We start from the raw sequence: 16,722 nt of genomic DNA, 5'->3' as shown, positions 1-16,722 counted from the left end.
ATGCATGGAAGCCCCGATCAGTTCAAATACAGGTAAGGACGGCGGGCGGGCAGGCCCTCTGGAGCACCGTACCGGAACGGTACCTGGTGCTCCCAGCAGGCACTGGTACACCTGGATTGGGGCGTACTGATCGTATCCCACCAGTGGATGACAGGGATGTAAGCATTAGAAACTGTTGGTGCACAGATCTCAATTTAGCAGATATTGTAACAGGCAAAGTCAATTGTAACTAAAATAGTATGAAAGTTTTGCATCATTTTTATCAATTCACACTATTGGACTTAGCAACACAAATTGATGGAAATTATACAGTGTATATTTAACAATTAAACAAATGCACAACTGTATCATTTCTACTAATTTGTGTTGCCACAGAAATTATGTAAAATGGATAGAAATATCAAAAATCTGAATTTAACAGACATTTGGTAGTAATAGACATAACATTAATGGTCTGTTGAACTGAAGTTTATATACATAGAATTAATTCTGCTTCCATAAGGTATCTATCTGTATGGCTCAAAAGTTCTAGACATTTATAAGTTTTTTGTGATTCCAAATACAGTCAACTGAAATAATAGAGAAGTCTGATAAGGTAGAACCAATATCTGGAGAAGCCTTGAGTTTTCATTTATGTATAGTGCAGTTTTAAAGAAGGAAAGTATAAGTAATATTTATCTTTTATGCAACTTTTTGTGTTTAAAGTATTTTGCAAGATTTGTTTCCTCATACATAGGAGCAGGACAACATTCAGCCAATACAGAATTGAGAAGCTTGAAATGAGATGTACGGTACTTTCATTTCTCTATGTGATCTCTCATGTTGCAGATGGGGTGGGGACTCATTTTAAGCCAAATGTTAGTACTTTATGTAGCAGAAAGAAAAGAGAAGCACCCCAGTATTTTCCTGAAGCTCACCCAACTGACTTATTGGCTAGTTTACACTGAGGTAATCTTCCAAGATCAACAAACTACTAAATTTTGCTTAAACAGTTACAAGATCAATAGCACCTTTCATTGACTGATTATGTGATTTATCACTGTACATTTCTCATAATGAAACTTATTTATCTCCTTTTAGTACAAGTAGAAGCAAACAAGGCAAAACTAATCAATATTCTAGTTCACAAAGAGAAAAGGTCCTTTGGAATCCTTAATGCTTATTTTTTTTAAAAAACAACAACATCAGTTCACATAGTTTTCTGCACAGGATTTTAGAATGAATATCTTTGCCAGCTCTGTTTTCTCACTAATTAAAAGGATCCTGTTCTTCCCTCCCCTTTCAAACCATTAATGTTTCTGCCCACTGGTAATGGCTTGTTAATTCAAGGGAATGGAACTGAAGAGGAGAGGAAGGAGAGAGAAGGGGGGGGGGGTTTAGAGAAATTTATCCAAGTTGCAAGCTTAAAGCCATCTGTTTCTCCCCCTCCCTTCTCACCTCAGTTTGCTTTGAAACGTGGCACTGAGCTGCAAGGGATGGAGAGGCGGGGGGACGGGCAGGAGGAGTGTGTGTGCATGTTAACTGTCAAGTTCTCAATCACAGACTCCACTGAGCCTCTCGCAGAGGGACTGTTGGCCGGAGCAGTCAGACTCCAGCCAGGATAGTCTGAAGGCTTGTGTCGCAACAGCCATATCCCCTCCCTTGCCTGGAAAGCAAGTGGGACAGCAAGCTGGGAAGTTGAAGGCGGAGCTCAGCATTCCTGGCATTTCTGTGCAAAGTGGCAGCACAGCAAGGCAAAAGGCCTTGGTCTGCCTGGAGAGAGCGCTTGGAAGGAGCCCCAGTGAGGCAGAGGAGGGGGAGAGAAAGTCTCCATTCACAACTCTCCAAATCTGGTTTCAGAGATGGAATTTGGGATGGTCTGAAGTTCAAAAAAAGAACCTTCCAGCTAAAGCCTCAAAAGGCGGACCGGCACTAGAACCAGACAAGAGTGGAGTTCAAGAAGGGAAATGAGAGGAAAAAAAGGCTGAGGGAAATGTGCATTTGGTTTACAAAGAAGTGTCTGGAAGGGGTGGGGGAAGGAAGAGGAGGAGGTGGACATGATTTGGGAAGTAAAGCAAGCCAGCCTTTCTTAAAGTCAAGCCTGTATCTACAGTAGTACTGGCCTTCTTCCCACATAAAGAGAGTTTCTTGGGCTGGGGGGGGAGGGGACAGGAACGGGAAGAACAAAACAAGAAACAAAGAGGAGGAAAAAGGAATGGAAAAAGAAAAGAAAAGGGTAAGGCTAAGGTCACACTGCACTCTAACATAGAAGGACACAACCTGAGTTTCAGAAAGCCTTAGGGACAAGTAACAGAAAGGGGGAAATTATGAAATCCCTTACGTGTGTATCACCACAGTACTTCCCTTTAAATGGAAATACATTGAAATGAACATGAGATCTAGGCATTTCCTGGCCTCATCCACTATGTTTGCTCTCTTCCCAAAGTCAATGTGACTCTCATTTCACAAAATGAGCATCTCATGCAAAACTACAGTACAGGTTGAGTTGTGGAATGAAAATTTTAAAAACACAGCTTAGTTTAATCCGTTAGTCATTTCTATAGAAGACCACCTGAGTCAATATAGATCCAGAGAATGCATCTGCTGCTTTCCAAACAACACAAATTTGAGATTAAAATTAGTCTGCCAGAGCTTTCCTACCTGTGCATACAGAGTACGTGAAGAAATATAGTTATTATACAGCCAGGGATTTTAATTGCAACTTTATCAGCCTGCATAAGTGATAGTAGTAGTGTAATCCACACCATAGGTCTTTTTACTCACATGACAAGAAGCCATTTGAAGAAAAAAGCCTTTTCCCAGGACATCTGCCATTTTCTGGGTCAGTGCCCCCTTCATTTTTTTAACAAGCAAAAGGCAATCATCCATATGCCTTAATCCCATGAATCAAACAAGTAAATAGAGTAGACACCCCTCACCCCAGGCAACTTGGTTGCCTCCAATGAACCAGAGAATGCTGGGAGTCATAGCAGATCTTGGAAGGCAAGGGGATCAAGTACTAACATGCACACCTATGGGACCAGTGCCAGTATTGCAACAAGGATCAGCATTCTTTCTTAGAAGGATAAAGCAAATACATCTTAGATTTGCAAATCCTCCCAGACAACCCAGAAAAGAGCCAGCTCCAACTTCCACAATATATGCACCCAAAACATCTACCTCCAAGCCACAACTGAGTTGATTACATGTGGAGAGCTGACAGTGTGGTGGAGAGTTGATAAGTGTCTGACTCCAGACCGCACTTCAAGGGCATAGACAAGACAAACTAAAACTGCAAAAAAAACCAAAACCTATGGCCTTAAACTCTAACATTTTTCCTGCGTTCTTGTTGCTGACATGTTGTTTTAAAACATTTCTACCTCTGTGCATGATACATTCACACTTTTGCTGTCTCTGTATAGAGAGTCTATATATAATCTATAGTGTCTCTATACATTGTCGGTAAAGTGACTATTCTAATCATTTTAAGGAAAGAGATTGGCATAATAGGGAAATATTGGGTTTTTAGCCAAATCAGAAAAAGCAGGGCTCATGTTTCATGGTTTGAACCATTCAATACTGTCTCTGATATAACCAAATATAAGCTGATAATATTATATAATCGATGGATTTGGATGGAGGGTGGGATTCTCCACCCCAAACTTTCAGGACACAGTACTTGTTAATTCATATCTGTCTGTCTCTCTCCCCAAATTCCTGATCAAGAGGCAGTAAATCTATCCTACCTCATAATGTTCCTATGGGAAAAGCTAAGAAGACAGAATATAGTATAGACCAATTTAACCCCCTTAAAATAAGATAAAAGTAAAGGTTCCCCTCGCATGTATGTGCTAGTTGTTCGCAAATCTAGGGGGCGTTGCTCATCTCCATTTCAAAGCCGAAGAGCCAGCGCTGTCCGAAGACATCTCTGTGGTCATGTGGCTGGCATGACTAAATGCCGAAGGCTCATGGAATGCTGTTACCTTGCCACCAAAGGTGGTTCCTATTTTTTCTACTTGCATTTTTATATGCTTTCAAACTGCTAGGTTGGCAGAAGCTGGGACAAGTAACGGGAGCTCACTCTATTTACATGGTGCTAGGGATTCGAACTGCCAAACTGCCAATCTTTCTGATAGACAAGCTCAGCGTCTTAGTCACTGAGCCACCGTGTCCTTAAAAGTAAGGCAGGATAAAAATCTAATAAATACACTAAAAGAAAAGTAATGTCTTACAGGCAAAAGGCGAGAAAGATCTAATTGCATCAAAGAGAGCTCATGAACACATCATAGCAGTGGATCAGCAACTCTTTATCTTAAAAAAATATCTTTTACTTTCATGCTTTGAGGACAGATTATTTAAATAAATCTTTTCATCCATATCAGTCCTAATCTTGCTTCCATGTCCTCCTGCCAAATAAATTAGGTACCATATTTTTCGAAGTATAAGACGTATAAGATTTCAAAAAAGAGGCTGAAAATCTAGGTGCATCTTATACACTGAATACAGCATTTTTGCCTCCTGAAACCCCGCCCTCTTCACCAAAATGTCCGTGCATAGCCTTTAGGAGTCTTGCAGAGTTCTCCTGGGGGCTGGGGAGGGCAGAAATGAGCGAAAAACAGGCCATTTTTTGCTCATTTTTGCTCTCCCCACCCCCAAGGAGCACTCTACAAGCCTCGTAAAGGCTATTCATGCCCTTTTTTGGAAAAAAAAATGTGCCCGTTTTTGAGAAACACGTGCTGTTTTTAGGAGGTCTGCAGAGTGCAAAAAGTTTTTTTTTATTTGCCTCTTCAAAACCTTGGTACGTCTTATACTCCAGTGCGTCTTATACTTCGAAAAATATGATATATAGATGTGAGGGACAGAACAGTTTTATTAGTAACTCTACAGCTGTGCAATACTGTCTCCCATTACGGCAAAGTTTTAAATAGGTTTTAAAATCAATAGTTCAAAATAATGATGTGCATAACTTTTCATTTCATTCAATTTTATATAATAATTTTATTTGAAATTTTGTTTTATATGATCTGTTCATATATAATATTGCAGTTAAATAAATCTAAGAGGCTCAATTAAAGGTTGCAAGGCATAAAATCCAAAAGGGTGCTCTTTAGTCCTTGTTGGTATTATACAACAGCACATGATAGAATACAATTTCTTATATTGTAGAATACTATTGCTATGGAGGTGATTAATATCTAAGTCAATTTCTACTGCATTACTGATCTAAAGATCATTACTAAATATTACATTACTAAAGAATATTCTCAGAATTCTCCGGATTCCAAAGAATATTGAGTAGGACTGATCCAAGTACATTAGATAGCAATAAAATAACAAGATTCAATAACTGAACTCAACCATAATAATCTTGATAATGTAAGGCTGTTGGCATCTTTGTTCTCATAATAAATAAAAATGATGAATCATGGAACAAAGGTTCTAAAAGCACATGCCAGCCATAGTTGTTTGCTACTAGTGATCACATATCAACAATGTTCTTAGAATCCTCCGGGGATTCCCAAATTGAAAAATTAATGGAAGACAAGGATAATAATAATGTTGATGTGTAATGTTGATCCCCTGTCCAGATCCAGAGGAGATCAGTTAAAATAAATCCGTGTTCAGACAGAGGCAGGGAAGGTTGAAGTAACATACCATGAAGAGTACAGTAAGATAATGAGCAAAAGAAGCCTAGTCAAAATATGATGTTGATAACTCAGGGAGATGCTTGCAAACGAATATTGAGAAGAGTGACAAGTTGGGAACAACTATATATCTCTTAATGAAGAGTCGTGCCTGGCTCAAGAAACTGTTGTTACAGAAAAGGGTGGAAATCAGAAAAATCCAGATCTTCCAGGCAGATTTTTTTTAATCAATCCTCTTTTAATTTTAAGGTTGCACAAATATCATGCATTACCCATTACAGAAGTCAAAAGGGAAAAATGCAAAATGGATAAACAAAACTTAGTATGACATTGCATTTTCTATCTTTTCCAGCCTAAATCTGCATTTCACAATTTCAGCAAGTTTAAGATGTTTGTACTTCAACTCCCAGAATTCCCCAGCTAGCCAGACTAGACTAGACTGGACAAGATGATCTGAATAGAGAGAATACACCAAAATGGAATGCAGTCAGCCAGACCCTTGCTACAGCATGAGTCTCTCTTCTACACTATGCTAGAGTACAGAATTAAAACAGATGAATAAAGAAGATAGCCTGAAAGCTGGGATAAGTCTTAATACTTCAGTCCCTCCCTGTCACAGTATTGCACATAAATTATAAACAATAGGATTTATTTATTTATTTATTTTGCACGGGAGTCATTCATTTCAGGATCAATTCTGAACAGTATGTAGCTACAGCCAGGATTCTCAACAAAACGGATTCAGGTTTGTCCACATTCTAAAGGGAGAATGTGTCTGTAGTCATCCCATTGCTTCTCAAGACCCTGGCTCAAGATGCATCTGATGCACATCCTGATTGGCAACTAGTCTTCGTGTCTAACTTCCTCTGAATAACTGTTGTCAGGGAATATAAACAGAACAGTGTCATTGTACTGATGCCCTGCTGGTAAGCGCTGACTGTGATGAGGCTAGAATGCTAGACTAGGTTGGCCTGATCCAGCAAAACTCTTAAGGGGAGGAGGAACCGGGTTCAAATTGCCCCTGGGTAGTGGAGATACAGGAAAAAAGCCATTAAACATTTAAACGCATCTCAATTCTATGAATTTATCTTGATGAGTTATTATAGCTTTAAAAAGATCTGTATCAATTCTTTGCCCTTAGGGCAAGTACACTCTGCCTAATTTTGGTTCCTAGTATCCTGCCAAATAGTGGAAGGAAGAGCTGCTGCCTCTCTCTGGTAGTTCAATGTGAAGGGCTCAACACACTCTATCCAGTCTTAACAGCTGTACTATGGGTAGGAGAGAGAAGCAGCTGCTTTTAGCCTTTGCTTATTTGAGTAGACAACTGTGCATTGGAGGCAATTGCCTCTACTGCCGCACATCCTCTCCTCATGGCAGCAAGGCAGGAAGAATAAATCTTTTCCAAATTGTTTTTTATTCAGGGAAAGGGGAGAAAGACTGAGTGGGGTGCTGTGGACTCAGGTCTTCCTTGCTGCACCTCCACTGACTTTGCTTGACTTAAATCAATCCCTCTCCGCCACCCTCCACTTTTCCTCCAAAGGGGGAAAAGCTGTGGTCTGCATTTGTTTAACTCAGGGGTCTCCAACCCCTGGTCTGTGGACTGGCACTGAGCCACATCATGCCAGAAACCGGGCCACGCAAACAAACAAAACTCCATCTGTGGGATGCAGGCAGTATGCGAAACCATGCCCCCTCCAATCTATTCTTTCCATGGAACTGGTTCCAAAAAGTTTGGGGGATGCTAGCTTAACTGAGCTCTGAAAGAAGCCACCCTTTCCTCTCTCCCTCTCTTTGGGCACTAGGGCTATGTGGAGGTGATAGTTATGTTCACACAACCTGCTTAGTCAGTAAATTGAAAACGTTAAGGGAGAGCAATTGATGCAATTAAACGTATTCACTACTAGGGCCAGAAGCTTTCAAATTGTTTTTGGGTTTTTTTCCAAATTCAAAACAGAATTCTGGTTCTAATAATCTGATGCCGATTATCAAGGTGACAATGTATACATCTTTGTTCACCCCTTCTGGTGATTAGTTTGTTGTGCGAACATGACCCACGTTCGCTTTTCACCCAAGACCAAAAGTCATCAGAATCAGAGGTTCTTGGCAACTGTCTCTTCTGCTTGTTTATCTAAATGGGCCTAGGAGTAACAGAGATGGCCAAAATAAGCTGCTGCCAGTCCCTTCACTCTCCCTAATGGCACAGTACATGAGACTGAATGCTGTAGACAAAATGTTACTCCCTCAGCCTTCTAGAGAAAAAGAGCAAGGAAAGGAAGACTAGTTGTTTTTTACAGTTGCAGCAACATGGCTTGCTCAGTCACCCCGGCTGGGAATCAGCCACGGAAATGGTCATCTGCACCATCCAAAAGGGGGCTCAGTTCAAGCTATAGTGTAACAGTTAGGTTTATGCAGCATATTGAGCCATAAACCAAGGTTTACAGAGCACAGCAACTGGGTTGGATGACAAACCACATCATGACTTAGTGCAATGCTAAATTCATTTATAGGGTGCTAACAACAGGTTCCTTACAACTGATGCTCTTCCACTCACCATGGAGCAGTGACCTCCACCATGCCAAACCCAAGTCAACCAAGGGGAAGATGGCAGCTCCTCTGATCTGTCACTCCACTCTCTGCTTTGGTAGGCGAAGAGAGTTGCTGACGTAGCCCTGAAGGGACAAAGTTCCCAAGAAGCCCTCCTGCTGACAGTGACAACCCATCAAGATTTGGTCTTGATGGCAGTTGCCTAGAAAGTCTGGCTCTCCATGAAAGGCTCCGAATCAGGACAGGACAAAGATTTAAACCTTGGGAGAAAGTTCGGAGAATAAAGAGAGCGAAAGGCTCAGAATGGAAAGAGGATTTCCAGGCTAGATCTTCAAATCCAGGCAGCCAAGTTTAAACTCCAGGGGGCGGGAGGGCTCCCAAGCGGGAAGAATAAATAGCAGTGTAATTCTCTGGTTTAATACCGCATCATCCAGGAATGGAACCTGGGAGAGTGGTTGAGAGATAAGAAAGCGAGAAGGGAGATGTCCCAAGCGGGAAAGGCAGAGGAAATGGCAAAAGCCCTCGCGGTGGAAGGAAATCGCTTGATACCTCCCGCCCCCAGAGCCAGGGGGAGCATTCATCGTGAGAACATGCAGCCGTAGAACCCGGCAGGAGGACCCCCTTTTCCCAAGGAGAAGACGACTGGTATTCCCCCGGCAGGGGCTGCTCACCTCGAACATAAGCGAGATCAACACGCAGAGCACCAGGCAGAAGCCGATGTCAGCGTGGTTGTGGATGAGAAACTCCTGGCTGAAGAGCGGGTGGCTCTTCGTCCGCCTGCGGAACGCCATGGCCGGCAGGGACGCGAGCGAGCGGCCCGGCCCCACCGCCCTTGCCTCCGCCCTGCGCCGCCAACTTCTCCCCGGCCCCTGGACAACTTCGCGAGCAAGGCAGACCGGGGCCAGAACCCGACCCCCACCCTGCGCAGGCGCCGCTCTCGCCGGCTGGCTGGCTGGCTGGCTGGCTGGCTGCTCGGCCCCGCCTGGCTTAACCCTCTAACTGCCTGGCCGGGCTGAGGGCGAGCGGGCTGGCGGGAGGCTGCGGTCCTCGCGCGGCGTGCCTGGAGACGCCGCCTCCTGCCAAAGTCCGGCCTTGCAGATTCTCCCAGACCAGGACCTCCCTGCTGAAGCCCAGCCTAGTTTCGTGGCACCATCCTTCCCGGGAGAGTTCCTACTGCCGGGGAGGCGAACAAGCCTGGTGGACGGGGAATCTCCGACCATGGTTAAAAAAAAAACCCTCAGTTGCATCTTGACCCTACCAGATGGTAGCTGTTGACCTAGCAGCTCCTTAGGGGTGCAGGGTGAAAACATAAAAGGGGGTTCAAAAGTTTCAGTGTCTGAGATTTGGATGTGTGACCATTCAAAGTTATAATGGTGCTGGAAAAAGAAACTTTATGAACAGTCCTCGGATTTATGACCTTTTCGGCACACATGCAGTCACATGATTTCCATTTGCCTACTTCATAAAGGGCTTCTAACAAACTGAGTCAATGGAGAAGCTGGCAGTAAATTTGCAAGTCACAATAATGTGACATCTCAATGATCCATGATAACTTGCATAAAGATGGCGGCGGAAGTGACCATCGCAATCACATGATGTCTTAGTGATTGTGTCACTTAGTGACAGAATAGCTGGTCCCAATGGTTGTTAAACAAAGTCTATCAGTAATCCCATCTTTCTTCTGAAAAAAAAACGGTGGCTTACATGAGTCTTGTCAACATTTCTGCTCAAGACAAATTTGTGCAACTCTGTTGTAATTTAGAAGAATAACAAGTGTCTTTCCATAGCTGAACATGAGACCTTCCCATCCTAGACCAACACTCTGTAGCACCCTGGTTCAACTATGAATAGTGGTTTGATACAGTGTTCTGAAGCTAGAATCCTGCAAACAATATAACCCACCTACAACTTAAGAACCTGTGAAAATATTTTTTACAAGCAGTCCTTGTTTTACAACCATTCATTTAGTGACTGAAGTTACAATGGCACTAAAAAAAGTGACTTTTGACCAATGTTCACACGTATTACCATTGTAGCATCCCATGGACAAGTGATCAAAATTTAAACACTTGGCAACTGGCATGTATTTATGATCATGTGATCACTATTGCTTACATTACCATCTGGCTTCTGACAAGCAAAATCAATGGGGAAGCTGGATTCAGTTATCCACCATGTGATACACTTAACTTCAGTGATTTGCTTAACAACGGTGGCAAAAAGATTGTAAAATGAGGCATAACTCAACTACCGCCTTGCTTAGCAGTGGAAATTATGGGCTCAATTGTTATAAGTCAAGGACTGTCTATATTTAAAACCAGCATAGAAGATGGAGAAGGAAATAATTTTCTAGGGTACCACTGCACCACTGCAGAACAGCTGAAAATATCAAAATGACTCTGAAGCCCAAGGATGAAAAATTGTATTTTTATAATTGGATCGTGCATTGTGTACTTATAATCATATGCATCATACTTTGTATCCAAAATCAGAAAGGAATGATTTAAGTCAGAAAGTGTAATGTAGGGGCAAAAATCTCCATGGCATGGCCATAATAAATATTTGGGCACCAATCTAATGTTAAAGTGTTTGATATCATTTATACTATTTTTCTCTCTTTTTTGTTATTTTAGAATTGCTTTGTGAACTTTGTAAACTGTTCTGAAAACTATCGTTGACTTAATAAAATTAATGCATAATTTCCAGTTTCAGTCATGAAGTTGCAGCCCTATGCACAGTTAGTCTTTAGTCCTTGCAAGGAGATTGGTTTATTTCAGCTTGTATTCTGATTGTTTGTCAGACTCCCATGGGGCCATGCAGGGGCAACTCTCTAGGCTGCGTTTTGAATCCAGGTTTGGTTGAGTTCTCAGATGCCATGTGGTGAGTTGGGTAAAGGGTCAATATTATCATGCCTTAATCCCATCAACCTAGAGCAGAAGGGGAGAACTCTTTATTATGTAAAGGGACTGGCTTGGCCTTCTTAATGGCCCATTGACAAAGTGGGTGGGGGCAGGAAGCTGCAGGGAGCTATTTTTCGCTTTAAAACATGTTTCTTCCTTTTCACATCCAGGGAAATAGAATATTCTGCCATTTCAATATTTCCTAGGATATTTCATTTTTCTGGGAGATAACTTTCCACAGGCAGTTACTCTCTTTCAGGCCCAAAATATGAGGAAGGAATATACAATGGCTTGAACTCCTGAATAAAGTAGTGGGTATAAACAAAATCAGACAAATAAACCAATCTCCTTGCAGTCCAAATCATAGTTTAGGTATTCTCTCCTAATGAAAGTGAAACTATAGTTTGAACTCTCGTACAGTTTCATGGGAGGAGTAAACTACTAAATTTAGATATGGACAGTTTACACCTGTCTAATATGTAGTGAGCCTTTTGAAAAGTTTTTTTGATATTTAAATTCCACTCTGCATTGAGGCTTCCTTAATGTGTGCAGAGTGCAGTCCTTAAATACTTACTTAGCAAAATTTACTTACTTAGCAATACAGGTTTTTTAAAAAAACTTCATTTCTTAGTACATTTGTGCCATGCCAGGCAAAATGGTATATGGAGGCAAATCAAGGTTTGTTGAACTTACTCATGTTGGCAGACATCTCAGTGGCTTTGCAGTTGCTCATTACTTGACCAATGCTTTTTGAAGATTTTTCCCTCTTAAATATGTTTTATAATTTAAAAAAAAGTAAGTGGAAGGAGGGAAGACTGAGGTTCACATCCTTGGTGTTCTTATTTTTTTTCTGCACAACCACACAAATAAAAAAAAACCAGATGACGACATTATGCTTGGAATTTGATGGCCACCCTCTGCCTCCTGTCTCTATGTCCAATTGACTGAAGATGTTTTACCTTAATCACACTTTAATCAATGGTGTGATTCAGATGTCATGATTGTCCTGAGTTCCATTTTGGTGACTATTATAATTTCAGAAATCCAAGCTTGTGTGTCAAAGCAACTAAAAGAAGAACAAATGATTCTCATTATTGTTTATTAATAGAGCTTTTAAATAACTATTACTTCCTTGTCTTAATTTTGAATCCAGATATTTTCAAAGTAAAACACCATAATTGAACAAGCACAGAGAGAATTAAGGTGTCTCCCAGATCCTAGAGTTACACTCTGACAATGGAACAGCTGAGTTTGCTATATTGCTATCACTTACTTCCATTTTCCATAAAAGGAACTAATGCTGGATTAGCTTTCTCTGTCACGAGACTGGCAGAAATTAGATGCTGTTTGTTGAGTGTGTTTCTTTCTCTTAAATTTTTCCACCCCAAAAACATCTGAAGTTCTAGAATTTTTTTTTAAAAAAAAGTTCCTTGGAAATGCACATATGTTTTAAGTCCCTAAAGCTTATGCAATTCAGCAAAAAGGAAGAGACTGAAACAATCAGTTGGGCTGAGTTACAGTCAACATTCCTGGTCTATTACGTGTCAGCCTGCTCCTACATGAAACTGGGGGAGTTTGACTTTCAAAACTTGCTTCAATAGAGACACTTTACCATTGATAATCTTTTAAATTTCCCGAAACATGACAAAGAGAGCAGACGATACAAAGGATTATATTTTCAAAATTATATGTAGATATGCAAGACTGCAGACATAACAAGAGGCTCAGGCGCTGTTGTGGAAACAAAATCAACTGCTAGATAAAAAAGAGAATAGCAAGTCTCCAAACTCAAGTATCAAGAAATACAGGAGAATTCTTCAACCAGTTTTCTCAGCATTTACCTCCACTGATTTCTTCAGGAATTACTTTTAAGAAAGAATTGGAATACAATGCTAATGCAGCTTAATCTATTTACAGTTTAATCCAACATTTCCACTCAAAAAGTATCACTACGTTCTATGAGATCAGGCTACAAAAATGTTTAGAACTGCAACTTTACCCATTTCCTATCCTCAAGTTAAACACATTCCTAGAATAAATAGGCAGCAAAATTCTCTCTTAAGAAAAATTGTAAAGAAACAGATCCAGGGTTTTCATTCATTTGGTTTATTAATCCAAATAGACAAAATAATAGTAAGATTTAAAATTCCATAGAGAAATAGAGGATACAATTAAAATAAGTTGAAATACTGTTGTATTTCTATATCATATTAGACATCTGAGTTGTGACAGTGATTTCATCAGAGGGAGAGTCATATTTTTTATTGATTTAGAAAATATCACAAGAGGATTAGTCCCAACAAGCCCTTTATTTGATTGCTTGTATTATATTGTCAAAAAAGTGGAAAAATATACCGCTAAAGCACTTCATCAGATCCTTCTGCCATCCTTCTATTTTAGAATGATTATTTATTGTGGTGACTACCCTCTGACAGTTCCTGGGAAGAGTAACACATTGTTTGTTTATTTTCTTTGTTTATTTTGGTTGGTCGGTTGGTTTGTGCCTTTGATTCAATGTTGACTGGTTTGCCATTGCCTTCTTGCTAAGGCTGAGAATGAGTGCCCAAGATCACTCAGCTGGCTTTGTGACAAAACATGGTTAGAACTCATGGCTTCTCAGTTTCTAGGTTGATGCTTTAACCACTACACCAATCTAGCTCTTAACCTATCCTTATCTGTTTTATTAAGAAACTGTTCACAAGGCCCATCGTTTGCCCCAACCCAGGAGGGATTTAACGGACATATCAAACCAGGAGAGACAGATTAAAACTCCAGACCTTTATCTGAGAAATGATTGAGTTTTGGGCTTTTGCATACTAGATTAGACATTTCAAAGTCACATATTTAAGAAGCCGAACAGTGAACTACAGTATTTCAGGGTTTTTTTAAGTGTCAGTAACCCCAGTTTTATATACAACAGCATAACCAGGGGTGGGCTGCTACGGGTTCGGCCGGGTTCAGGATAACCCATAGCTAACATTATGGCTGGTTTAGAGAACCTCCAAATCCCACCCCTGTCTGGCCCCACCCCGCCCATCCCATCGCAGGAGTCTCCATGCAGCCTATTTTGGATGCGAGGTAAGTGCAGGGCCCGTGCGGAGGCTTGGGGAGGGAGAAAAATGGGCCTACTGGAGGGGGAGGAGGTTTTCGTCTTCCCAGAGGCTTGAGGAAAGCACCCACAGCCTGGGGAAGGCAAAAATGCCTTCCCCGCCGTGGTGCAGGAGGCCACCATGGCCACGCCCACCCAGCAACCAGACAGAGAACTCATTGCTGAAATTTTTGAAGCCCACCCCTGAGCATAACGTATATCAGTGATGGTGAACCTTTTAGACACGAGTGCCGAAACTGCGCACACACACACATGCCCAAACTGAAACATGTGAGCGCGCAGATGCGTGGACCTACACATGCATGCATGCGGACATGCGCAGCAGAGACCCGAAGACCAGCTGCCTGGCGGCAGGCGGGGCATCCCAACACTGGCAGCACGGCAAGAGGTCAGATCTTTTTCTTTCGTGAGCTTCTGTTTTGTCATTTGCAGTGAAAGAGAAGCTCACCAAAAAAACGCCACGGAGATCTGAACCGGGGCAACGGTGCACATGCCAGCAGAGAGGCCACCTGTGGCACGCGTGCCATAGTTTTGCCATCACAGACCTATATGATTGTCAAATATTTATGCAGAATATGTTGCTATTATAGATTAGAAGCTTTTGATGTTTAGCATTTGTTATGGCAATTAGTTGCTTTAATAAGTTACTTACCCTATTATGATTATAATCTTTGAATGCAGGATTATTGGAGCTCCAATAATTGCCATTCAAAAAAGAATTTCTGTGAGCTGCAGTAATCCTATGTCTAGAGACATTATAAGTTACATTTGCAGACCCACAAGCCAGGACCAGTTCCAAAACAAATTGACTTCTTCCCAGAATCTTTCTTCGATGCATGTACTGTAATTGAAATCTGAGGAGTATTACCCAAATAGCAGCATCTCCATGCTGTGTAAATTACTCTGCACACCCACTGAAATGGATTATTATATACTGCTAATGTACAATGCATCTACATTTGGAAAATAATGGTGAAACCAGGCAATGCAATTCTGTCTCTTAGAGTTTAAGATTTCATTTCTCTTTCCTGACCACATTTTTGTTTTAACCCCGGGACTAGTCAGAATAAGTTGATGCTTGATAGACATCCTACCCTATGCCCTTTGTCTGACACAGTTTACCAGCATCAGAAAAGTGTCAGCCTCAGAAAGGTGGAGGAAGTGGGAGGGAAATGTGATACTAGAATTTATTCAATAAAGTTTAAGCTTACTCTCTAATCAAAAGGGAAAAGGGATCAAACACAATTTTATTCCCTGGCATAATCAGCCTCTCTTGAAAAAAAATGTGTGAGAAATGACTGCCACCTATTGGTAGAAACACAGATGATAAATTCCAGAAATCAGCCAGTCAAGTACAGCACAAATAGTAGTAATTGTGCATAACAATGAACAGCATTTATTTCACCAACATAAAACAGTCCATTCTTTTTCTCCTTTGATGCTTACTTCCAAAATCACAAGCATTGCTTTGGACTGCTTATTCTTCCTTCATTGGTGCCATGACCAGCAGAGTTCTTATTGCTTATATTTTCTAATGTCTTCAGCATCATCAACACAGCAATTCCCCATCCCATTGTTGCATCGACCAACATAGACTTCGACAGGATGGCAGAGGGTATGTCGGCAAACCCCCTTTAGTCTTCTACATCGTCCAGTGCCTTCAAAAAAAGCAGGAGGACTTGTGAATTTTATATTTCCTTTTCTAATTTCCTGATTTTAATATCTTTGCTTTTCTATATTTTGATATTGTTGCTAATCACAGAAAAGAAAAGAGCTGCTTAATAGGAATGTACATCTGAATTAACTTTTAATAATAATAATAATAATAATAATAATAATAATAATAATAATAATATATTTATTTCTTAGCCGCACCCTCTCCCGAAGGACTCGGGGCGGCGTACAATGAAACATATGAAATAAATATGTGGACAAAACAAACATATAACAGAGACATATACTGAGACACACACAAGGAGGAGGTCGGCTGATAAATAAAAACAATTAAAATACAGTATTTAAAAACCCCTAGATAATTAAATATAATTAAAATACCCAGATAAAAACCCGTCAGGAGCGATATGGTTAATCAAAGTTAAGCCAGGCCAGCTGCTTGGAATAGGTGGGTCTTAAGCTTAATACGAAAGGAGCGGAGGTCAGAGGTATTCCTAATATCCGGAGGGAGGTCATTCCACAGGGCTGGGCCCGCCACAGAGAAGGCTCTACTCCTAGGCGCCGCCCCACGACACTGTCTAGTGGACGGCACCTGGAGGAGGCCCTCTCTGTGCGAGCGAATTGGTCGCAGGGATGTATGGGGCAGAATACGATCCCGCAAGTAACTAGTGCTCCTATGCAGAAGAGATGTTATGAAACTTGAGAACACATATGCATATATGTACATTGATAAAGTTGATTAATAATTAGATTTCTAAGTAAGATAAAAATGTGAAGAATGATTTTTTTTTAAAAAAATTAGCAAACCAATATCCTTGCCACTATCAAATATAGAGAAAACCAGAAAATAATATGCAGAGGTTAATTAACA

General features: G+C 41.0%; 1 protein-coding gene across 1 annotated transcript in view; it reads right to left on the bottom strand.

Moving 5' to 3' along the window:
- The window catches only part of TRAM2 (translocation associated membrane protein 2), a 41,012-nt gene extending 31,916 nt beyond the window's left edge, over positions 1-9,096 (bottom strand). The window contains exon 1 of the mRNA XM_081943567.1: positions 8,840-9,096. Within this exon, the coding sequence (XP_081799693.1) occupies positions 8,840-8,959 (120 nt within the window). The 5' untranslated portion in view covers positions 8,960-9,096. The remainder of the gene's footprint in view (positions 1-8,839) is intronic.
- Positions 9,097-16,722: the final 7,626 nt, after the last annotated feature.

The sequence above is a fragment of the Natrix helvetica genome, assembly GCF_964273705.1.
Source record: "Natrix helvetica genome assembly, chromosome: 2".
Classification (NCBI taxonomy): Eukaryota; Metazoa; Chordata; class Lepidosauria; order Squamata; family Natricidae; genus Natrix; species Natrix helvetica.
This window is presented reverse-complemented; position numbering and strand designations above follow the sequence as displayed.